This window comes from Aotus nancymaae, unplaced genomic scaffold (assembly GCF_030222135.1).
Source record: "Aotus nancymaae isolate 86718 unplaced genomic scaffold, 86718_ANA_hifiasm-v0.15.2.pri h1tg000039l, whole genome shotgun sequence".
Lineage (NCBI taxonomy): Eukaryota > Metazoa > Chordata > Mammalia > Primates > Aotidae > Aotus > Aotus nancymaae.
The window spans coordinates 3,756,373-3,781,889 of NW_026988453.1; the positions used below are offsets into that span (position 1 = coordinate 3,756,373).

The 25,517-nt window shown below is 38.1% G+C and overlaps 1 protein-coding gene across 1 annotated transcript in view; it reads right to left on the reverse strand.

Moving 5' to 3' along the window:
• Nucleotides 1–3,908: 3,908 nt before the first annotated feature.
• Nucleotides 3,909–25,517, reverse strand: part of KIF14 (kinesin family member 14) — a 64,457-nt gene continuing 42,848 nt past the window's right edge. The window contains exons 23-30 of the mRNA XM_012459565.2: nucleotides 21,055–21,149; nucleotides 17,191–17,415; nucleotides 16,815–16,999; nucleotides 12,463–12,621; nucleotides 11,061–11,183; nucleotides 7,349–7,423; nucleotides 6,435–6,573; nucleotides 3,909–5,753 (exon numbers count right to left, since the gene is read on the reverse strand). Coding sequence (XP_012314988.2) covers nucleotides 5,374–5,753; nucleotides 6,435–6,573; nucleotides 7,349–7,423; nucleotides 11,061–11,183; nucleotides 12,463–12,621; nucleotides 16,815–16,999; nucleotides 17,191–17,415; nucleotides 21,055–21,149 — 1,381 coding nt within the window. The 3' untranslated portion in view covers nucleotides 3,909–5,373. The remainder of the gene's footprint in view (nucleotides 5,754–6,434; nucleotides 6,574–7,348; nucleotides 7,424–11,060; nucleotides 11,184–12,462; nucleotides 12,622–16,814; nucleotides 17,000–17,190; nucleotides 17,416–21,054; nucleotides 21,150–25,517) is intronic.

Here is a 25,517-nt window from a genome sequence, read left to right on the forward strand (position 1 = left end):
TGGGTTAAAAAAAAGTCTGGCCAGGTGCAGTGGTTCACGCCTGTAATCCCAGCACTTTGGGAGGCCAAGGCGGGTGGATCACGAGGTCAAGAGATCAAGACCATCTGGCCAACATGGTGAAACCCCGTCCCTACTAAAAGTAGAAAAATGAGCTGGGCGTGGTGGCACGCACCTGTAGCCGCAGCTATTCAGGAGGCTGAGGCAGGAGAATGGCTTGAGTTGCAGTGAGCCAAGATCATGCCACTGCACTCCAGCCTGGGTGACACAGCAAGACTCCTACTCCTAAAAAAAAGAAAAAGAGAATTCTGCCATTTTCCACAACGTGGGGGAAGCTTGAGGACATTGTGCTAAGTAAAATAGCAGACACAGAAAGACCAATACTGATGCTCTCACTTGTATGAGGATTCTACAAAAGTCAAATTCACAGAAGCAGAGAGGAGAAGGGTGGTTTGTCAGAGGTTGAGGGTTGGATGAGGAAAATGGAGAGATATTGATCAAATGATACAAACTTTCATTTGTCAGATGAATGAATTCTGGGAGTCTAATGTATAGCGAGTATACTATACTTGAAATGCGCTAAATTTTAAGTGTCCTTACCACCCCCCACGTGCACGTTCACAAACAGTAACTATGTATGGTGATGAATATGTTAACTTGATTGTAGTAACGATTGCACGTGTATTTGTATATCAAATCATCACATTGTACACCTTGAATATATACAATTTATTTGTTAATTATACCTCAATAAAACTGGGGAAAAACTTTTTTTTGAGACGGAGTTTCGCTCTTGTTACCCAGGCTGGAGTGCAATGGCGCCATCTCGGCTCACCGCAACCTCCACCTCCTGGGTTCGGGCAATTCTCCTGCCTCAGCCTCCTGAGTAGCTGGGATTACAGGCATGTGCCACCATGCCCAGCTAATTTTTGTATTTTTAGTAGAGACGGGGTTTCATCATGTTGACCAGGATGGTCTCAATCTCTTGACCTCGTGATCCACCCGCCTCGGCCTCCCAAAGTGCTGGGATTACAGGCGTGAGCCACCGCGCCTGGCCACTTTTTTTTTTTTAAATAAAGATAGGGTTGCATTATGTTGCCCAGGCTGGTCTTGAATGCCTGGGCTCAAGTAATCCTCCCACTTTGTCCTCCCCAAGGACTGGGATTATAGGCATGAGCCACTGTGCCTGGCCCATAAACATTTTAAAAAGAGGGGGATGTAGGTCCATAGAAAGTGATACCCATTTTCCAAATTTCAGATTCTTCATCTTCTTAGTGGACAGCACAATCTGCTCTTCTTGAAAATGAGGCCCCTAATAGGCAGATGCTCTCTCTTTAGACAAATTCAAAGGTTTTCACTGAATTTTAGCCAGAGAAACAAAAGCCTGATTCATTCTCAGAAAAAGCCTGTGACTTACCACAGAATAGCTCTTAAATTCTTAAAAAAAAATTAGATTCTCTGAGCTTAGGACCATTTGGCAACAGGAAATATGCAGTTTCCAGTTGCCATCTGCTTACACTTTACCCCTGAATTCTGTCTTCGATAAGTCAGCGATTCTCTGGTGGTTCTCCTGTATGTTTGAGTTTAGTGTGCTTTTTTGTTTGGTTGGTTTTTTTGTTTGTTTGTTTGTTTGACAGTCTGACTTGGTCTCCCAGGCTGGAGTGCAGTGGCATGATCTTGGCTCACTGCAACCTCTGCCTCCCAGGTTTAAGTGATTCTCATTGGCCTCCTGAGTGGCTGGGATTATAGGCATGCACCACCATGCCTGGACTTTTTTTGTTTTTTTAAGACAGAGTCTTGCTCTGTCACCCAGGCTAGAGTACAGTGGCATGATCTCAGCTCACTGCAACCTAACACCTCCCAGGTTCCAGCGATTCTCCTGCCTCAGCCTCCTGAGTAGCTGGAATTACCGGCATGTACCCCCACACCTGGCTAATTTTTGCATTTTTAATAGAGATGAGATTTCACCATGTTGGCCAGGCTAGTCTGAAACTCCTGGCCTCAAGTGATCCACCTGTCTCAGCCTCCCAAAGTGTTGGGACTACAGGCATGAGCCACTGCGCCCAGCTGGGTTGAGTGTAAACACTCAACCCAGGTCTTTGGCATTGAGGAAACATAACGTTATGAACAACTGGGATCCAACAAGTTGGACCTTTCAAAAGTCCATGAGGCAATCTAGTCTTTTTCAGGCTGCTATAGCTTAACACCAAAAGCATACCTAGCATTAAATAATTATTGGAATGAATGAATGATCCTAGCTGTCAGATGTTAAAACAAACTAACTGACCACGCTCCACATCTAAAAATCCCATAAACTAATATTGGCTAAAGGAAGAAAGATGAAAAGGCTCAGTCTTGATTACATCATGCAATGACTGTAACTTGCAAAATCCAGAGCACAAATTTACCAACAAATCACGCACAGGAAGCTGGGCACATAACCTTTTTTTTTTTTTTTTTTTTTTTTGAGATGGAGTCTCACCCAGGCTGGAGCATAGTGGCATGATCTTGGTTCACTGCAACCTCCCGTCCTGGGTTCAAACGATTCTCCTGTCTCAGCCTCTTGAGTACCCAGGATTACAGGCACCCACCACCATGCCTGGCTAATTTTTGCATTTTTAGTAGAGACAAGGTTTCACCATGTTGGCCAGGATGATCTCAACCTTTTGACTTCGTGATCTGCCCACCTCGGCCTCCCAAAGTGCTGGGATTACAGGTGAGCCACCGCATCTGGCCATAACCTTTTTTTAACTGAACCAAACTATTGATACCTTTTCCCCTCACCGGTGATAAATTAATTCTTACTTTCCATATTTAGGGCAAACTTTGAAATGCTTATTGGCACATAGTTAGGCTCTGAAACTCAAGTATGCTAGTTAGCTAACTAGACAAAATAACCTTTTGCTAAAACTTTCAGATGGACTCCATGGAGGACACATAGCACATTATACCTTATTTAAGAGCAGTGAGGTAACGTTATCTTTATTGTCCATTTATTATCGTGGAACAAAATGACAATAGAAGATATATTTTCAAATACACCTTTTTTTTTTTTGAGACAGAGTTTCACTCTTATTGCCCAGGCTGGAGTGCCGTGGCATAATCTTGGCTCACAGCAACCTCCACCTCCAGGGTTCAAGCAATTCTCCCGCCTCAGTATCCCAAGTAGCTGGGATTACAGACTAATTTTGTATTTTTAGTAGATACGGGGTTTCTCTATGTTGGTCAGGCTGGTCTTGAACTCCCTACCTTAGGTGATCTGCCCACCTCAGCCTCCCAGAGTGCTGGGATTACAGGTGTGAGCTACCACGCCAGGCTCAAATATGTCATGTTTAAAGAACTGCAATACAATTTGGTACCTGGGCAGAATGTTATAAATGGCATATGACTGTACCAAGTGTGATCTTGTATACCTAACAAGGGTTTTGTAGCTGGTAATGAAAAGGACAGAAAATAAATTTGGTAACAGTCTATTACTTGCCAGGAGTTATTCCTACATTTTTCTCACTAAATGCTCATAGATAGTCTGTGAGGTGGGTATTACTTTTCTTTCTGCAGATGAAGGAATGGGAGTGAAGACAGTAACTAACTTGTGTTACTAAGCAGCCTGGCTGAGATTCACACACCAAACATGTGAAAAATATGTCAGACTCCAAAGCTCATGCTCTTTCCACATCGCACATGGTGATAAATCTATTCCAGGCCTAACAACTAAAGACAGGAAGAACAACACTAAAAAATAAAAATAAAAAAGTAGGCCGGGCGAAGCCGCTATTTACTGTTTCCTAGTTATTAATTTGATTTGCAACATTAGGCTAGCTATTATCAAGGCAGAGCTAGTTTGAGTGAAGAGTAAAGCAAACAAAGAAAATCAATAAAATAAAAAGGCATAGACCAAGAGGCAATTCTAATGCTGAAAAGATTTATTAAAGGCATTCTCTTTATAACATTTGTCAGTACACATGATTCCAATAGCAAAATATTTTCCCACCATTCCTTCAAATACAGTATAACAATGTATTTAGTATAAATATATAAACAAAATTTATAAAGACACTAAAAAGTTTCTGACTAATTAAGTCATGAGTTTACAAAGCAGAAACTGAAGATTAAATACTGAATATTAAGATGAAAACTACTATACAGATACCTTAGGAAGTTCTTCAAAGAAGTGCACCTCCCGGGAAATCCTCATATGTACATCTACAGTCCAGCAAACTGGACAGGCAAAGTGCTACTTGCCAGAGTACTGACTAATAAAAATATTCAGAGAGCCTCAGAAAGAATACAAGGTCAAATGCCAAAACTATAAAAAGAAAGTGAAAGCAAACGTGCTACACTGCACCGTTTTAAAGAGCTTGAAAACACCACACGAGGTTCACTAATACTGTTCTGTCTGCAGTGACCAGTATTTATTTACAATCTCTTCCTAACAAAGAAATTACCAGATTTATTCATGGTGCTAATGGCCAATTTCAACTACTTATGCCAAGTAGTATCTGTAAATTTGAAAAGGATCAGGTTATTTAAATGAATAGGATTTAGATGAATTATTCTCCGGGAACTGCTCAAAATCACCCAAGCAGAGTTACTACCTCTTCAAATTATACATACTCTTGACGTCAAAAATGTCAGACTATTTCCTTAATGTAAGATCCCACAAGTAGAATATTATCTTTATTACTTGATCATAAATAAAGGGTTTTCTTGAAGCTGTGGAATATAAAGATCTTCAATCTTCATCAAATCATATACGAATTATTTCATTATGCCTTTAACAAAACAAGCATTATCAAGAGAAGGTCCAGCCTCTGATCTCCTAACCTCGTCCAACAGTTGAGTATGATTCTGGCAACATTTAATTAGTTTTAAATTATATTAATACAGCCCCCATAATGGAACAAAGATAACACAGTAAGCTATTATGCCAGCAAGCCATATTATTAATATATAATTACGCTATATTTAGGTAGCTACTTATAATTCGGAGAGAAACAGGAAGCTACACCCTTGAGCATATTATTCAAAATGGCAACTAGATAAACCTTTGAGAAAAGAGTTTGATTAACAATGCAAGTTAAGCTGTCTTAGTTAAACTCGTATAGGCCATTTCACCATAAACGTCATCCAAGCTGTTTGCAGGAGAGAGAAGGCGTAGGCACAAAGGTAACTGACTGTTCCGGTTTCCACTCATGAAAAAATAACCCTTTATAAACAGACTAATGAACCAACCACAGCTAGTATACCAATGTTAAAGATAAACACTTTAAAGATAAAAAAATATTTTAAAGATAAAAAGACATGGACTTTTTTGAAATATCTGTACTGGTTTCTCTTTATACCCTGGTGGTCATAAAAGTGCCTACACGTCAGCATTCACACCCACTCAATCCTACGGGGTGTGCATTCCTCTGAGCTCAATGCTGGGGATGAGCCATGGAGTTCATAGACATGCTTTGGTACACCTTTATTCTTACTGCCGTCAATCCCACTTGATTTAGATTGCTGGTGTTCTTCTTCGGTATTTTGATTATAAGTTTCCCAGGGTTTCAACAAATCAGGTCTATCTTCAGATTCAAAACAAAAGAGAAGAGACTTAGCTAGAGATTCTAGTTCCTTGTGGACAACGTGAGTTACTCTACCCTCATAGCTGTCAACAGAAGTAGAGGGCACACTGAGGTCTCTGTAAAAATCACTGGCCAAGTTGCAAATACTTTCAACACAATTCTGGAGAAGATTTACATCACCACTGCATCCTACATGCAAGAGAAAGAGGGAAAAGTTAATTAACCTTTTCAGTTTTCATCAGGCATTTACGACTTTTACAGACTCTAGATATCTTTCAAGTCAAAGTGACCTTATCAAAACAGTTCCAAACTACTTAAGATTAGTCAACTAAAGTGTTTCTCTGCTAGGTAAGCACCTGGTTTTTCAGGATCTAATTATTTAGGCAGAAGTACTGACATACATATTAGGTGGAAATTTAATTATCAATACAAGTTCCTATATTGGTAACTAATATCAGTGAAGTAGCACTGGGTAGGCTTTAGTTAATGACTACAAAAATGAAAAGGCTAGAAATAAAAAGAAAAGATGTCAGCAGGCGCGGTGGCTCATGCCTATAATCCCAGCACTTTGGGATGCTGAGGTAGGTGGATTATTTGAGGTCAGGAGTTCGAGACAAGCCTGGCTGATGTGGTAAAACCCCGACTCTACTACAAATACAAAAATTAGCCTGGTGTGGTGGTGCACGCCTGTAATCCCAGCTACTCGGGAGGCTGAGGCAGGAGAATCACTTGAACCCAGGAGGTGGGCTGCAGTGAGCTGAGACTGTACCCCTGCACTCCAGCCTGGTGACAGAGTGAGACTCTGTCTGAAAAACAAAAAGGTTTCTTCAAATATAAAATTATGATTAAAACTCCATTTGGAGAATATACCTTTCAGTGCAGAAATAACAACTTCAATAGTTTTCTCCAAGCAATGTTTTAACTTTAAGAATTCTGGAGCACGATTAACCATCTTCTTGAAATCTTGGTGTCCAAAGTGTTCTTCTTGTACTTGCCTTCTGAAACTTTTCTGTATAAATAAAGTTAATATTTAAAATAATACATTAACAGGCTCGATGGCAGTAAGGGTTAGTCAATATGATTTCAATTGCCAGAATCTTCTCTTTAAGAGAGTTTCATTTCCTTACTAGTGCTTAATTCTATTTCTATAAGCAAGACCAAAATACAATATTAATTACTGTTTTAAAAAGAAATCAGAATTTAATTAAATTTTCAAAGTCTATCATCTATTACATGAGAATGGAATAAAGCAACAGTGCCATTTATTATCCAATACCTTAAAAGATAAATTTATTTCATTTTTCAGAGCTCAACTTTACAATAGTTCTCACTTATTTAAATAAAAATTTTCAAGCCATAGCAATTACTCTCCTTTTTAAAACACTGATCATATACTTAGTTATATTTTTCTCTTTACCATTAGACATGTGAATAATCTGTCTAATTCACCTGTATTTTAAAATCTCTGAGCACAATGATGATTAAACACAATTTTTTAGTCTATAAAGATCATTCAAGCAAAAGCTGATAGTTACTAAATCAGTTGCAATAAGAAACAGATATATTAATAAATTTCTATATAATCCTTTATCTGTTACTAAAAATAGTAAGTTATGACACACACAAAAAAGATAAAGAGCTATCTTACATGCCACAATTAAACATATGCAAGAGTCGTCTGTGGCTACGGATTAAAAACTGAAATAAAAATATCTACATTTGAACCAAGCGAAATGATAAAAAATAATCCAAATTAAACAAAATCAATTTAAAGCTTCTCTTACAATTTTCAATTCAGCAAAGATGTTTTCAAGAGATCTAATCAATCCCATGGCACTTGTTTTCATTTCTTTGGTAACCTGTAGAAAATGTTAAAATATTTTATTACACTTTATTATTTAGAAATATAAAAATCACTAAATTGCATGGGACCAGACTTTTACAGAGTTCTAGTCTAGAAGCCCAAAGACTGGAGTTCTATTTCTGGGCTTGCAATTAAATAGCTTGAAGTTACTTAAATCATATATGTAAAATTTCTTTCAAGATAAATTGCACATTCATTTCTTTCCAAATAAGTTTATTTCACTTTTAATATGTCAACTTTATAATCTCATTTATTTTATTTCATAAAAAATTTCAAGACAAAGCAATTACTCTCCTTTTAAACATATTGATCATATACTTTATCTGTATTTTCTATTTACCTGTGACTTGGGAAAATAATCAGTCTAATTCATCTGTATTCACTAATAATTTCTTTCAAAATAAACTGTGCATTGATTTCTATATTAAATAGGGACACCCTCTAATGTTTGTTATAATAGAATCTGTGTTATACTTAAATATTTATAGGTATGAAATTTCTAAAATTTCCTTTGGAAGGGGGTAACATATCAAGCAAACACTACATTCTAACAACTTCACAAATGTTTTGTTATCTGAGTCTCCATTACAGTCCTATGCTGCCCATGGCGCATCTCATTTTCTCCATTACAGTCCTACGCTGCCCATGGCGCATCTCATTTCATAACTAAGGAAACGGACCGTGGTTCCTAACTCCTAAGACTGAGAACTAGGGTGGAAGCCCACATCTCAGTTCTAAGCCTTTGCTTTTATTCTGTCTAATGCTGCCCCCTAAGGTGCCTTCCTGCTCAATTTCTGCCAGGGGATTCTTTTTCAGTATTTCATTGGCTTTACCCACAGAGCTCTTCGCTAGCTTTAATTCAGATTTGCTCTATGTGGTTAAAAAAGAAAAAAGAAAAAAAAAGAATATCCAAATTATTTTTCATTCCTGACTCCAGCTTTAAAATTGTAGCTCCAATGCTTTTTATGTTTCAGCTTATTTTTTCTTTGGATTTTTTATTATTCTTCTATAGGTTCTTAGAGGAGTTTTAACTTACAAGAATAGATAAACTAAAACCCTATCATGAGTAACAAAGTACACATTTGTCACACTGTAAAAAGAAAACAAGAGAAAGGAAGGTATGCAGATAGTGTAACTTGTATACAGAATGGGCCTGGCCCTTTTGCTCTTTATTTCCTCAAAACAATACCAAGGCTAACATCTGCACCTACTTCAACAGCTTACTAAGCACATTCCCATATATTATTTCATCTACACTTTTCATTAATTATTCTATACCCTTTTGCACTTACTGCCAGCAGAAATTCTTTGCAATAGTGATAGACTGCAAAAGCAGTATCACTTTGCAACGATGGTAAAGTATTTTAATGATAACTGGTGCTGCTGCTGAGCAAAACCGAATTTGAGATGTCAGTGGTGGTCTGAGACTTTGACAGCCCAATATGTCCCTTTCTTCAAAGTTGCACTACGGAACTGAAATCAGCCTCATGCCTATTGGAACATGAGCTTGATTTACTGACAATATGAGCTCCTAAATGTGGTAACAATGTGTTTTTATCTTTAAAACAAAAAAACACACACACACAAAATGAGAGAGGCAGACATGTACTGAGAAGAAGAGAACGCATGCAAGTAAGATGAATGACTTAAGATTTGCCAGGCACTACGTTTTTAGCATTTTCATATATATTGTTTCTTAATCTCATATAATTCTCAGAACAATTTTATGAAATAAGTATAATCATCCTGATTTAAAAATGGAACAACTGAGGCTCAGGTAAATTGTTCAAGGATACACAGGCAGTAGGAGAGCAGCTTAATGTTGCACGTCTTTCTCCTAACCTGATATGGAGTTTTTCTGGGCAGAGAGAAATCTACATAGCCCTGTAGTACGAGCAAAGGGATGGAAAATCTCTGTGGCTTACACAGAGTTTCACCTCAGCTAAGATGAGCTAGAAGTACATTAATATCAAGGTTTTACTAAACAACAACAACAAAAAAACTAGCTTACTCATGCCTTTCCGGAAACAATGACACAGAGGGACAGAAGTCAACAGTACTCCACATGATCTACTTTTCTAGATCAATCAATATGTATGTAAATGAGGAGACATCCTAAGATCTCAGGAACCTAAATGTCCCCAGCTAAGATTTCAGGAACCTAATAGCTAAGATCTCAGGCACCTAAATGTCCCCAGGTAGCACTGCCCCAGCCACCTGACTCCAGCAAGAGAAATGCAATAGACAGGGATGGTTTTTGGTTTTTGTTTGAGACAAGGTCTTGCTCCATCACCCAGGCTGGTATGCAGTGGTGCAATCACAGCTCACTGCAGCCTCGAACTCCTGGGCTAGAGTGATACTCCTGCCTCAGCCTCTGGAGTAGCTGGGACTACAGGTGCACACCACCAGGCCTGGCTAATTTCTGTATTTTTTGTAGAGATGAGGTCTCATTATGATTCCCAGGCTGGTTTCACACTCTGGGCTCAAGCCATCTTCCTGCTCTGGCCTTCCAAAGTGCTGGGATTACAGGTATGAGCCACTGTGCCTGGCCAGGGATGGTTTTAATATCTTGTCACAAGATTCTAGAACAGACAAGTCTCTGAAATTCAGTCTCATAAGAATATGAACTTTTATCTTCCTAATCCCCACTTCACTAATAGTTATTGTCAATAAAGAAAATTAATCCATGAACAATGATTTTAAAAACTTATTTATGTAGCATGATGAGTTTTGGAGTCAAGCAGAATATAAAATCCTGGCTCAGGGCTTAACAGTTGGGTAATTAGGCAAAATACTCCAATTCAATGAATATTAATTCCTACCTTAAAAAGTGACATGAATATGAAACATGATATTCATAGGGCTTTTTCTTACTGACAAAGTAAAAATCCGTTACAGAAATGGCCAAGATTTACCAGTGTTACATGTAAAGCACCTAGTCCAGTAACTGTCACAGGAAATGAATCAATAAATAAATAGTTTACAGCCTGTGATGTAAGTATGCTTACATGTGACAGGGAAAGAAACAGGGTCAGAGCATTAAGTGACTTGCTAAATGATAAGGGAAAGTGATAGAACCAGGTTTCAAATACAAGTCTTCTAATATTAAAACCCAGATCTTTCCTAAGGTACTAAGTAATGTTAGCCGGAGGAGGGGAGGAAACATATTTTAGGAAATCACTGAAATCCTTGATTGATCTGTATCTTGATATGAAATATCTTAGTGAATGCCCCTGGAAAAATACTTAGTTCAAGATACTGAATCAAGAAATGTTACTAATAGTTTCCATTCTTAGAAAAAGAGAGGCCTGAACAAAGCTAAGGAAGAACGTGACAACTAGAAAGCGAACAGTAGGTGTCTACCACACTCTACGCTCTGCTTCGGAGTTTACAGACTGAATTCTTCATAACAGCTGCAACAGGACCAAGCAAAATATTAACACTAGAGGTTGCAGTGATTCAAGAATAACTTGAGAAAATACCACCATAAAATCACGATGTCAGCCTCTCAATGAAAAATAACTCAAAACAAATTAAAACATATGAATTTATAAAAATCTAATTTGTTGATTTAAAAAATCAACTTCATATATTGTTTAGTGGAATATGGAATATTCTTTTATTCATCTTACCTCGTTTTTTGTACATTGCCTTAAGAGTTCATGCTGAAGTTCTTTTGCTTTTTCTAGTCCAGAATCTAATAAAATCTTCATTCCCAAGCCTACACCATCACAAATAGCATCCATGAATTCCTCCTAGAAAAAGTATTTAAGCATTAACTAGAAAATTTAGGTTTTATATATTTTAATTTATTTAAATTTAAATTTTATATATTTTAAATTATCAAGTAATTAAGTTATCTTTCCTGCTTACTTTAGGACTATAATACATCCAAAGTTTATTAAGTTCAACTAAAGCTGGAATAAGCACTAACAATCTGTAGCCTATAAAGAAATAAAATTAGCAAATACGTGATTTATATATATAACATATATATATATAACATATTATAAAGAATGTTTATCATCTTTAAGCAGGGCTCTGTATTGTTAGAACACAGAAACAGTCCTTCTTTTTTTTTTTTTTTTTTTGAGACAAAGTTTTACTCTTGTTGCCCAGGCTGGAGTGCAATTGCATGATCTTGGCTCACTGCAACCTCCACCTCCCTGGTTCAAGCTATTCTCCTGCCTCAGTCTCCCGAATAGCTGGGATTACAGGCACGTACCACCACACTTGGCTAATTTTTGTATTTTTAGTAGAGACAGGGTTTTGCCATGTTGGCCAGGCTGGTCTTGAACTGCTAACCTCAGGTAATACACCTGCCTTGGCCTCCCAAAGTGCTGGGATTACAGGCATGAGCCACCACCAGAACATAGTAACATTCTAACATAATACAATGTTTTCAATAGCATAAATAGTGAAAGCAAGCAGATACAAATTATCTAGTATTTCAGAGTTTTTCACGTGTTGATTGGCTGAGAAAACCCTCCACGGTAGATGGCTAGCATCAAATTAAGGATCTAAAAGGTAAAATAAGGTTTGTAAAATAACCCAATATATTTAAAGCAGATTTTTTTGTTTTATTTTGTTTTTGTTTTCTTGAGATGGAGTCTCACTCTGTCACCCAGATGGAAGGCAGTGGTACGATCTCAGCTCACTGCAACCTTTACCTCCTGGGTTCAAGTGATTCTCCTGCCTCAGCCTCCTGAGTAGCTGGGACTACAGGCATGGGCCACCATGCCTGGCTAATTTTTATATTTTCACAGTAGAGACGGGGGTTTCGCCATATTGGCCAGGCTGGTCTCGAACTCCTGACTCAAGCGATCCACCTGCCTCGGCCTCCCAAAGTGCTGGGATTATGGGTATAAGCCACCACGCCTGGCCTAAATGGTTTTAAATCTTACAGAAAAACTACTAAAAGTACAAGCTATTTTGAAAACTTAAAAAGAACTTGTCATGTTTAGTACTATACTATTATCAAAAGTCTAATGTTCCCTTAGATGAAGTCTCTCTAAACTAACATTGCTAAATTACCTGGACGCTGGCAGCTTTATTGTTACTGTTTTCCAGAAAATGTAGCTTGCTCCCTTTCAGAACTGCTAACTGCCCCACATACTTCACAGCTTGTTGTACAATTTGGATTGCATTCTTTTGGGCCTCTTTTATCATTGATGAAATATCCGAACAGCATCCCTGTAAGACAAAGATGGACAAGTATATCAGATACATGAGATTATAACAGGTGGTAAAGAAGAGATAAGGGCCAGTCACGGTGGCTCACACCTGCAATCCCAGCAGTTTGGGAGGCCAAGGTGGGTGGATCACCTGAGGTGAAGAGTTCGAGACCAGCCTGGCCAACATGGTGAAACCCTGTATCTACTAAAAATACCAAAATTAGCCAGGGATAGTGGTACGTGCCTGTAATACCAGCTGCTCGGCAGGCTGAGACACAAGAATTGCTTGAACCCAGGAGGCAGAGGTTGCAGTGAGCCAAGATTGTGCCACTGCACTCCAGCCTGGGTGACAGAGTGAGACTCCATCTCAAAAAAAGAAAAGAAAAGAGAAAAGAAAAGAGGAGAATGATCTGGAGAAAATAAGTTCTGCATTTATTGATACGGTGATCTCACTTCGTAAATGTCTCAGTCAGAACCAGAAAACATGCAGCCCTGTGGCTACTAAAGGTGATAAAATGAGTAAGATATAGTCTCCACCCTCAAAGACCTTACACACTAATAACACATAAGGTAAATGCAAAATTAACTACATATAAGACAGAATTAATAAGTGAAAGCCAAAAGAAAGAAAAAGAAGGGTGGTTCTTTTGGCCTTTGAACTTTTCCTGTTCTGATAACCATCTGACAGTTAGTAAAGACATTATTTTCTCAGGGGAAAATAAAGAGAGAGGCAGGGGGCGGGGGGAAGCAAAAGTGGGGAGGAGGAAAACCCAAACACCGTGAAACAAAAGACTTCCCACATGCACTGAGAGTACACATATAAAAAAGGAATGAGGAAGCCTCTCTAGAGCTTTTCTTCTTTCTGTTACCCGCCCCCTATGGTGTCTCTTCAAAATACTTCTCTTGGCCTGCTTTGTGGAATATGTTAATTGTATTGCTATAAGAAAAGGATTCTCAAACCACACTTAGAAAGTGTAGTCACTAAATTCAGGTTTGCCAGCTTAACACAAGTCTCTCCTTAGTTTAATCTAACTCCCCCTCCAAGTCACCTGTTCTCTCCATCCTTGATTCCTTGTATAAGACATTTCTCACAGGGATATGAGTTGAAATCTGTAAGTTCAGTTCAAAGTGTTCTTCTCAGAAGGAAAGAAACTATACACCAGTTACTCTAAGAGACACATTCTTTTTTTTTTTTTTTTTTGAGATGGACTCTTGCTCTGTCACCCAGGCTAGAGTGCAGTAGCAGGATCTTGGCTCACTGCAACCTCCGCCTCCCGGGTTCAAGCGATTCTCCTGCCTCAACCTCCTGAACAGCTGGGACTACAGGCGTGTGTCACAATACCTGGCCAATTTTTTGTATTTTTAGTAGAGATGGGATTTCACCATGTTAGCCAGGATGGTCTCAATCCCTGACCTCATGATCTACCTGCCTTGGCCTCCCAAAGTGCTGGGGTTGCAGGTGTGAGCCACCATGCCCGGTGCCCGGCCAAGATACATTCTTCTAACATTAATTCCTCTGATCCTCACAGCAATCCTGCCACGTAGGCATTTCTATACTTATTTTCCTGTGAGAAATAGGAGACTCAAAAATTTAAGCAGTGTGCCCAAGGACACACAACTAATTTACCGTGGTTCAAACATCAGTTTTTCAAGGGCCAATAGTGAGCTTTTGTTTTGTGTGTGTTCTCCCACTATTCTAGTACTGCCTCTAAAAGCTGAGAGCCAGCTAAGCACTGACCATCCTTCAACAAGCTTCCTTTTCTAGGCTCAAACTTAAGTCACACCCTTCGCTTCTGGCTCTCTAGCTCTGCTCTCGGGCCAATCTACCTTTCATTTTCATGGTTCTATGCTGTCAGAAATTCTCCTTCGTCAGAAATTCTACTTCATCCACATCTGTTTGCAGTCCACCGTCCCCCCGACCCCCCATCTTAGTCATCCTACTTCCTCATTACCTATATCCAAAGTGATTCTTCATCCCATATGAATTTATAATTAATTTAATAACAAGTATCCAACCAAACATCTATCATATAATGAGGCCCTGTGAAAAAAGACACCCACAGTCCTCTACCTTCTCAGAGCTAAGTGTCCATTGAGATGTACAGGCTTATAAAATACATGTTATATTAAAAGGCCTAACAGGTGAAGTTCAGGGTTATTAGAGAAGCAAATAAGAGAGGTGCCCAACCAAGTCTTAGGGAGACCTAGAAAATCCTCCTGAGGGAGAATAATGGACATTAAAAACAATAATCTGATTTCAAGCTTACTAGTTAGATCAGCTCAAGATTTCCATATCCCAGCTAGTAATTAGCCCATTCAGAAAGTATTTGACACAACAAAAATTCTACTGCGATAATAGAATGTGGAAAGTCTTTTGGTGGGCACTATAACATAAAATTTGTCCAAATGTTCTAGGACATTTTGTTATACAGTCTATCCTTTTTAAAAAGTGAAATCTAATCCTGTTAACATTTTCTTTTTAAAATTGTTTATTTTTTGTTATTATTATTATTTTTTGAGACATGATCTCACTCTGTCACCCAGGCTGGAGTGCAGTGGCACAATCATGGCTCACTGCAGCCTCGACCTCTTGGGCTCAAGCAATCCTCCCACCTCAGCCTCCCAAGTAGCTGGGACCACAGGTACACGACACCACAGCTGGCTAATTTTTTTTTAAATTTTTTTAGAGACAGAGTATCCAACAAGTTGGATACTTGTTATTATTCACTATGTTGCCCAGGCTGGTCTCAAACTCCTAGGCTTAACTGATCCTCCTGCCTCAACCTACCAAAGTGCTAGGATTACAGGCATGAGCCACTGTACTCAGCCATTATTTTCTTATCTGCTCCTTTTGTATATTCAAGGAATTTTTATGAAGGAATTTGCTACTTTGTAGATGACTATTCTCCAATATCAATTTTCCACTTCTTTCATAGATCCCTTGATTTTTGGCTCAGCACATAAGTGTCCAGAATTTAAAAAAACAAAATTAAAAAAAAAAAAAATACATTTCCTCATGATACTTGCAGCTAGATGTAGTCAAATAATAAAGCTCTAGCCAAAGATATATAAATAGATGTGGCATATGGTGATTTCCAGAAACTTCCCTTAAAAGAAGGCAAACTCAGCCCTATCTTTCTCACCACTTCTTCCACCCCGCTGCACTGAGCTCAGGTGGGCTCCTCCATGGTGGGTCATGAAATCAGGGGCTACACTCTGGGCATGGTGGAGGGGAGCACTGGGATGAGCCTGGATCCTGAGGACTCTGGAGCAGAGTCACCAGGCCTACCTCTAGATTTTATGTGAGAGAGAATAAGCTTTTATCTTACTTCTTCTCACAGCCAAACCTAATCTTATCTGATACAAGACAAGCAGGAAAACAAAATTATTTGTCTCTGTGTCAGCAGGATTATGGCCAATTCAGCATGAGTTGAAACCCAATCCCATACCTAGAGCAAGACTCTGTCTCTCTTCCCAGTATCTCTTATTGAGGGCCAACATGGTATAATGGTAGAGCATTAACTGGGCCCAAGACTGCCTGGGTCCAAATCCAACTCAGTCGTTTACTAGTTAGGTAACACTGGATGGAATATTTATTTTCCCTGTGCCTCCATTTCCTCATCTACAAGACGGTGATAACAACAGTGCCCAATGCTGGGGTTGTTACAAGGATTAAATGAGTTAATATTTGTAAATCACTTAGGACTACTCGTACACAGAAAGCCATCCATGTAAGTCTTTGTTCAATAAATCAATTACAGACGTCCACTGTCTCAGGACTTCAAAACAGAATATACTTTTGAAAATCATACTGAGCTAATTTGGGGGAAGATACAGATAGTAAAAAGTCAATAAATAGCCGGGCACGGTGGCTCACGCCTGTAATCCCAACACTTTGGGAGGCCGAGGTGGGTGGATCACGAGGTCAAGAGATTGAGACCATCCTGGTCAACATGGTGAAACCCCATCTCTACTAAAAATACAAAAAATTAGCTGGGCATGGTGGCGCGTGCCTGTAATCCCAGCTACTCAGGAGGCTGAGGCAGGAGAATTGCCTGAACCCAGGAGGCGGAGGTTGCGGTGAGTCGAGATCGCGCCATTGCATTCCAGCCTGGGTAACAAGAGCGAAACTCCATCTCAAAAAAAAAAAAAGTCAATAAATAATTATTAAACAAACAAATCCTTCAAATGATACTAAGCAAATCAATTTACCTGCAAAAATAACTGTAAGTAGCCTCCCAGTTTTTTAACTTCTTGTCTCAGTTCATCCTCAAGTCCTGCTATGTTGGTACAAGGCAGTAAATCACTCAGCCAGTGTTTCATTAGCACTACCAGCCGCTCAAAAGCACATGCAGTCTGAATAGTAAGTGCCTGGGTTGCTCGATCAGAAGAAAACACTTTGAAAGAACAAGAAAAATTACTGGAAGAAATAATATCCAAATAAAATAACTCATATATGATCACATTAAAACATTTTGACACAGTTAAAAGATGCATGCCAGATGTGCCAAATAATCATTCAAAACAAAGTGCAATGTGCAGAAAATAATTATTTATGTGAGTTAACAAAAGCAGTGGGATTTCTTACAGTTATCTTGACTTTCTTCATCTTGTTCTTCATGAGCCTTGGAAATGGCAAGTAGCCCATTATAAATTTTAAGAAAACTATTCATTAGGCTATCTGCTATAGTTCTTTCTTCGTCATAACTCTGTCCAAGAAAATCTAATGAAGAACCAATCAATTCTTTGCAAATTCCAGGAAGAAATGACTCTGCCGAATTTGAGTAAATGGTGCTTGATTTGTCCATTAAACCTACATCAACAGAAAACAGTCATTTTAAGCCTTGTTTTCAGGAATAATACTTTCTTTTAAAAAAAAAAAAGGGATCCTTACTTTATGTACTTTTGCATTATTTGAATATATTACAAGAAAGCATTTTTGTATTCATTGTGGAATTAGAAAAACAAAAACATTAGTATCTACAACATCATATGCTATGCTGTACTTGAGAGTATATCTTTCATGCTATACTTATATATGTTCATTTCCAGGGTGCTCCATAATGTTAATTTTGCAGAAACTACCCCTCTGCTGCTTGCTAATGTTACTCGTATACTATTTCTCTTCCAAAAATGTTCAGGTATAATACTTTCAAACAAATGTTTTAATGCAAGAATATTATAGGATCACTGATCAATAAATTCAAAGTAGGCGCTATACTTATTTCAATTCAGCTTGATTTCTATATGCCAAAGTGAAAACACAATTCCATGCAGGGATCAATTAACCTCTCAGTAGCATCAATCCATAGATTTAGTAGCTCCTTAACTGCACTATGAGACAAGAGAGAATCCAAATATCCCACGTAACCATTGATTTAATCTCTTACTTTTTGGTAGGGATTAATTTTCTTTCCTTTCTTTCTTTTTTGAAAGACAGGGTCTTGCTATGTTGCCCAAGCTGGGATGTAGTGGCTACTCACAAGCGTGATCATAGCACACTGAGCCTCAAACTCCTGGACTCAAGCAATCCCTTGGCCTCAGCCTCCACAGTAGATGAGACTACAAGCACATGCCACTACGTCTAGTGGAATTAATTTTCTCTAACACCGGAAGAACTGGAATTGATGAAACCAATGACAGTTACATAAAATAAAATTAGAAATTTAATTGGATTCATAAACTGGAAAAGTAAACAATGATAAACTATATTAAAAGTAATGTCTCAGCCAGGCACGGTGGCTCACGCCTATAATCCCAGTACTTTGGGAGGCCAAGTTGGGCAGATCACCTGAGGTCAGGAGTTCGAGACCAGCCTGACCAATATGGTGAAACTCTATCTCTACTAAAAATACAAAGCTAGCTGGACATGGTGGTGGGCACCTGTAATTCCAGCTACTCAGGAGGCTGAGGCAGGAGAATCGCTTGAACCTAGGAGGTGGATTGCAGTGAGCCGAGATCCCACCATTGCACTCCAGCTTGGGCAAAAAGAGTGAAACTCTGTCTCAAAACAAACAAACAAACAAACAAAAGTAATGTCCCAGTACCTCTACTTTATCATAGTTCCTCCTCAAGGTATATTACAATCAAGATAGGCTAAAACCAACTGATTATTTACAGTTAATATAGCACATCTCTGGGAAATGGATTTTCTAAGCACTGTCTAAACCAGAAGTAAATGAAAAGCTTGAAAGAGCTCATTCAGAGCCCCTAGAAATAACTTTATCCTGGAGTGCTAATATATGAGTATAATGATTCTTATTTAAGGCAAGATTAAGTTTTCTGGTCCACTTTATAGGTGTTTAAAAGCAGCAAACTAAAAGGAGGTAGAATAAAGGCATAGGGTGGGGAATATAAAAAAAACTAGAACGAAGTAAGAGTTTGGTTTGGAAAGAGAAAAAAGAAAAGCTACAAAACCCAAAGCTAGAGTAGAGTAACGATGACTCAGTAACATTATGATGATAATGACTATATTATAGTCATTGAGAACAGTTACTATAGATTCTGTATTTAAGAAGATAATTGTATTAATGCATTCCAAAATACAACAAAAACATTTTAGAAAGACCTGCAAAAATACAGGCAAAATATGGCCCTTAATTTCAGAAGTTAAGATACTTGCTCAACTTCCCAAAGCTAGAAAGTGCTAGACAGTAGGGTACAGCCCCTCACCCCCAGGCCTGGTCCCCCTTCCACCACTCCCAGCTGCCCAGATGGGGTCCTACTAAGTTCACATGTGGGTTTCCATTTCTGTCTTTGCAAACTGCAAATAAGCAAAGACCTTTTCTATCTCTGACTTTCCTTAAAATTATTTTTGTAAAATATATACTCAAATAATACTTGAATAAATAAGTTGTTACCACAGATATACCTTTTTATTTTGCTAGTAATAAAAAATCCACAGCATATTTTAATCTACCTTAGATTAAATAAGTAGTAGGATCATAATTATCTTCCTGAAAGAAACACTAATTTCTAAAATTTAAAGTCAAGATGAGATATAATACCTTTTATGGCTACTCATATTCCATCAGAACCTTTATCAAATACATTATGTTACATAATTAGTTTAAAATTTTTGTTTACTAAGTATAATATGTGTACTGTAAAGTGCATATATCTTAAGTGTACAGATTATTTTTTTAATATATGCATACATCTGTAACCCCACTTAGTTCAATGTACTGTATACAACATTTCCACCATCCCATCCCAACCCAACAGGTTTCTTCTTCCCAGTTACTAACTCCTAACAGAGGTAAACACTATTCAATTCTAAACTACTCTGGCTTTGGTCACCATGGTTTAGTTTGCCTGTCTTTGAACTTCATATAAAAGGAATCATGCAGTATATACTCTTTTGGATCTGGCTTCTTTCACTCAATGTTATGTTTCTGGAATTCATCCAGGTTTTGTGTGAATCAGTCATTCCCTCTTCTTCATTGCTACATAGTACTCTATTGTTAGCAGGTAATAATTTCTTTTTTTGAGACAGAGTTTTACTCTTGTTGCCCAGGCTGGAGTGCAATCGTGCAATCTTGGCTCATTGCAACCTCCGCCTCCTGGGTTCAAGCCATTCTCCTGCCTCAGCCTCCCAAGTAGCTGGGATTACAGGCATATGCCACAATGTCCGGCTAATTTTGTATGTTCAGTAGAGACAGGGTTTCTCCATGTTGGTCAGGCTGGTCTTGAACTCCTGACCTCAGGTGATCCGCCCACCTTGGCCTCCCAAAGTACTGGGATTACAGGTGTGAGCTACTGAGCCTGGCCCGGCAGGTAGTAATATTTAAATTGTAATTATTAAAGGTAGTTACACATACAAAATTTACAGTGTATCCTCTCCTTCTACAGATAAACTAACATTATAGTAAGTATTGGTACAAAATAATTATTCAGAGGAATAATTCCTTAACTTTTAAAAAAATTAAAATAATTTTGGGATAGATGATACATAGATCATTATGAAAATTCAGAAGAAACCAAAGGGTATGCAGTGAAAAGGGTGTCTTCCTTCCTGTCTTGTCCCTAACCCCACACTCCCATATACAACCAGCACTTTGGGGTTTTGGTGTAGTTCTCCAGAGAGATCTTATTCATTTACAGGCATCTGTGTCCACATCTTCTTTTTTCTCCTCCTCACACAAATGATAGAATACGTAATCTGCTGCACTTTGCTTTTTTTCACTTATAAGGAAGTAATATTCTCATATATTTTGGAACATACACGTCTTCCACATTTGAATTAGTTACTCTACTAAAAGACTCTGAAATAAATTATACAGAGCACAGAATTTTTGAAGTGGAAGGGGCTGTTGATCCAACCTCCTCATTTTAGAGGAAATAGAAGCTTCCAGGAAATGAAATGATTTGCACAAGGGTAAGAAAAAATTTAACAGTAGAGCTAGGATTTAATGCTTTTCTCGTCATACAAAAAATGTGGGGAAAAAAATACCTGATGAATGTGAAGAATGCAAATTCTTAATTGGGTGGACTTGTATATCATGTAAACAACCAGAAATTCTTCTATTCTTCATCAAACTCCTGCTCCTGAAAAAGACAAACCATAAGATTACTAGTTCTATACCACATGGGATAATAAATATTAAGAATATTTATAAGTTCTCTAAGAAAATGGACATTCATATGTGTGTTTTTCATTAAAAATTTTTATCAAAGGAAAAAATTCATTTGGTTAATTAAGAATTTTACTGTTTATTGGCACTGTTCCAGGCAGAACAAAAGAGATCAATTAGGCAAATAATTGCAATAAAGTGATGAATGTGATGAAGGCATAGAGTGTTGTGGTAGACTCTATAAAAGAACTTGACCTGGCCCAAGAAGTCAGGGGGGCCTCCTTGGAGCAGGGACCCTCAAGGATGAGTAAAAGCCTAACAGAGGGCAGGCCTCGTAAGCAGGGAATAGTGTCTCAGACACAAGCAACAGGAAGGAAGACGATGATAAATGAATGCCAAGAACCAAACAAGGTTCAGAAGGACTGCGGCCCATGATGTAAGAGACAGAGCAGCAAGGGATGAGGCTGGGAGGTGTGCAGGGGCCAGCTTGAGGTGGTCTTCGTATGTCAATAAAGCTGGGATTTTATCCTGAGCAAATTATCCAGGAAAGGATTTTATCTTATTTTTTTAAGTGGCCAAGTTAGGATTTATTTATTTTCTCTCCAACTTTTATTTTAGGATTAAGGGGTACATGTGCAGGTTCGTTACATGGGTAAATTTCGTGCTGTGGGGGTGTGGTCTACAGATAATTTTGTCACATAGATAACAGGTGTAATACCTGATGGTATTAAACAGTTGTTCAATCCTCACCTTCCTCCTACCTACCACCCTCAAATAGGCCCTAGTGTCTATTGTTCAGTTCTTTGTGTCCATGTATACTCAATGTTTCAAGGAAAGATTTTAAACAGGGATGTGATTTAGGTAAATAAACATTTAAGTAAATATCTGCTACACTGTCTGTAAAGCATGACACCTGTGAAGTGCAGCAGTAGTACCAATGGAAGAAATGTTTCTATCTCCATTTGCTCTTTTTGCTGACCTCTTTTTCCTCAGCATATAAAAATGCCCCACTTTCTGCTTTGAGTTTGCTTGACTGTCCAAGGTGTTATTTTCTTTCTGTCTGCTTCTTGAAAATGGAGGCTACCCTTTCTGCTACTGGAGAAAGCAGCCTACCTCTATATTGCCATTCATCTATAAATTTTCTAAAACCAAACTCCAACTCCTATGTCAATGAAACTACTCAAGCAGTGATCTAAATCCAAACTGAGTGGATCCTTTGAAGCACTTTTCCTAACAGAACTCTCTACTACTGTTAGCCACTCAAAGAAAAATACTATTTGTTGAAAAGATTATTAAGCCAAACCATTCAATCAGTAGTAGCCTAAATGTTGCAAATATAAAATTGACCCCATGAACTCCTACAAAAAAAAAAAAACAAAAAAAAAAAAACAGAAATAGGACTGATAAAAGGGAAAGAAAATATCAATTCTCAAATATTACAGTTTTTCTACTAGGGGTGAAAAAAGGGTATATGATTACAGCAAATCTAAACTAGTAAAACAGTTATTCTTGCAACAATATCATAGTTAAACAATGTTTAAACCCAAATAAAATGCTTGTCATATTCCTTTCAAAGAGCTCTTACTTAACCTCAGGAGGAAATTTACTTTTAACTGTCAACAGTATATATCAAAATTTATAGGGAGCCAAACCAGTCTATTTTATTGCAGAACAACTGTGGCATATCATTGCCCAGTAGAAGTTCTATAATTAAGAATCTGTCACCGTTTCCATTACCTGCAGGCATTCTCAGAGTTTGGAATTCTGTCATAAACATTCTTACAAGGCTGAAACTTCATATACAAGGTCTCAGACTAAGAGTAATTCATTTTTTTTAAATATGGTACTTTTAAAATATAGAAGTTCCCAAAAATATCTCTGTCAAATGAAAATACCCAATTTCAAAATCTTAGAACATATTGAGATGTTTTGATTTTTGATAACATTTAAAACTTCTGCTGATTCCCTATTATTACTTAAAAGTTAACAGAAAATAAGATGTAAATTACCAACATTCAGTAGGCTAAAAGTTTAATGCTCATTAATTATCAATGGTCATATTGTGATTTACATTTCTAAATATACAAAGTTTAAATCTGTTTATAATAAAAATAATACAAAACTAGTAATCCTAAAATCCAAAGATATTCATAAATCATTCTCTGATGAATTTGTTGGTCTGGTTTACATTTTGGGGAGGTTTATGTTCTTCTAGGTTGGCTTAAATATCTCAAGCTCTATCTACCCAATTTCACCTAAGGACCATTTTTAGCTCACTTCAGTGCCAGAGACCAGCTCTGTCAAGTCCTCAAGACAAATCACTTGAAGATATTATCATCTGTTACCAGTATTGGACAGAAACCATAGCTTCTCTGTATTCTAAGATTTAATCTTATTCAATACATATTAAGCATCCAATAATAATCAGAACTGCCATTTATTGAATGCCCACCCACTGTAAGAGGAGCTTTATATGTACTGTCTCTAATCCTTGTAACAACTCTGCAACATGATCATCATCAGCCCCATGTTGTCAATCATGATGGTCACGGCAGACATAGCAGGAGCAGCAGATGCTCTATACATAGGACCTCATTTAATCTTAATGATAAATCCCTATAAAGTAGGTATATATGACTGTCTTCATTTTACAGATGAGAAAACTGAAGCTTAGAGATGTAATGTCACTTGTCCATGACCACACTGAGCATAGATTAGAATCCAGGACCCTGATAACAGAGCTTGTGACCTTTTTACTATGCTATATGGTAGGGGATACAGACATGTTCCCTATACTCAGTGATGTTCCCTATACATCATTTCTGTGTAAAAGATATGCATTGTATTTCATTCAGAAATACAATGCTTATTATGTGTTAGCAATTTCTTATTGTAGCTTAGAGGTTAGCATGTGACAAAGCAGAAATAATAGGGGGAAAGTTGCCATAAAATAGTTTCAACTCTTTAAGGAAAATTATAAATGAGTTTAAAATAAGCCAAGTCAAAAACAATGCTATAGGCCTAAAACAATTTAGAAACCCAAATGGAGGCTGGGTGCAGTGGCTCACAACTGTAATCCCAGCACTTTGAGAGGCCGAAGCGGGTGGATCACCTGAGGTCAGGAGTTCAAGACCAGCCTGACCAACGTGGGGAAACTCCGTCTCTACTAACAAAATTAGCCGGGTGTGGTAGCCCATGCCTGTAATCCCAGCTACTTGGGAGGCTGAGGCAGGTGAATCACTTTAACCTGGGAGGCGGAGGTTGCTGTGAGCCTAGATCACGCTATTGCACTCCAGCCTGGGCAACAAGAGTGAAACTCCATCTCAAAAAAAAAAAAAAAAAAAAAAAAACCAAATGGATCCTGATCTGCAGCTGAAGGCAATGAAGTTTAAGAAAACATAAAACAATTCGTTTAAACAGAGGATGCTACTCTTTCACATGCAATGAAGAGGCGATATGGCATAGCAGTTAAGAAAATCAGATTTGAGTACCAGCTCTTCCTCGTATCAGTGCTGTGACTTTGCACACGTCACTTAATGTCTCTAAATTCTCTAAATTCTCTAAATTCTCAGTTTCTTCATCTGTAAAATGAGGGTAATGACAATATCTACTTCATAGTTTGTGGTGAGTACTAGGTGAGACAAGGCTTAGTAAGTATTTAATAAATGCTCTTAATAACTATAATGCTTCTGCTGACAGATGAACACTATTGACCCTTATATCCTGAAAATCCCCAGCTCCATCCACCAAAGTTCTAAACCTGAATATACACCTGGATGTCCCTTGAGAATATTTCAAATTCTTCATATTTAAAATTAAACTCCTCTTATGCTCCATCTCAGGCAACACCACTTCCCTCCTGGCAGTCACCCAATTTAAAACCAGGAGTCATCCTTGCACCCCTCACACCTTCAGCCCAATAGCCAGTCTCCACATCCTATTGATTCTGCAGCCTGAATAAGCAGAAAACTCGACTTTCCTCTTCACTGCATTTAAAATCCTTCTGTCCAGCCTCAGTTCAGGTTTTTGTCAACTGCTCCTGCCTCTACTTTCCTCAATTCCTGGCCTTTCAGGACAGGGGATATTTTGTATTCATCTTTGCTTCCTCAGGGCATGGCAGACAGTAGTCATCAAAGAAACATTCGCTTAAAAACCAAACCAAACTAGGAGGCTAAATTGGCTCCAAGGCCTTTCCATGATACCATTTTGCTTCTCTATATAATCTAAGCATCTGAGGTCTAAGCAGAACTAGTTTTTCCTTGAAAAGCATCCATTATTCACCATGGAAGTCTTTTATGTTTCGAGTTAATAAGCAACATTTGTTATATATAGAAGTGGTCTA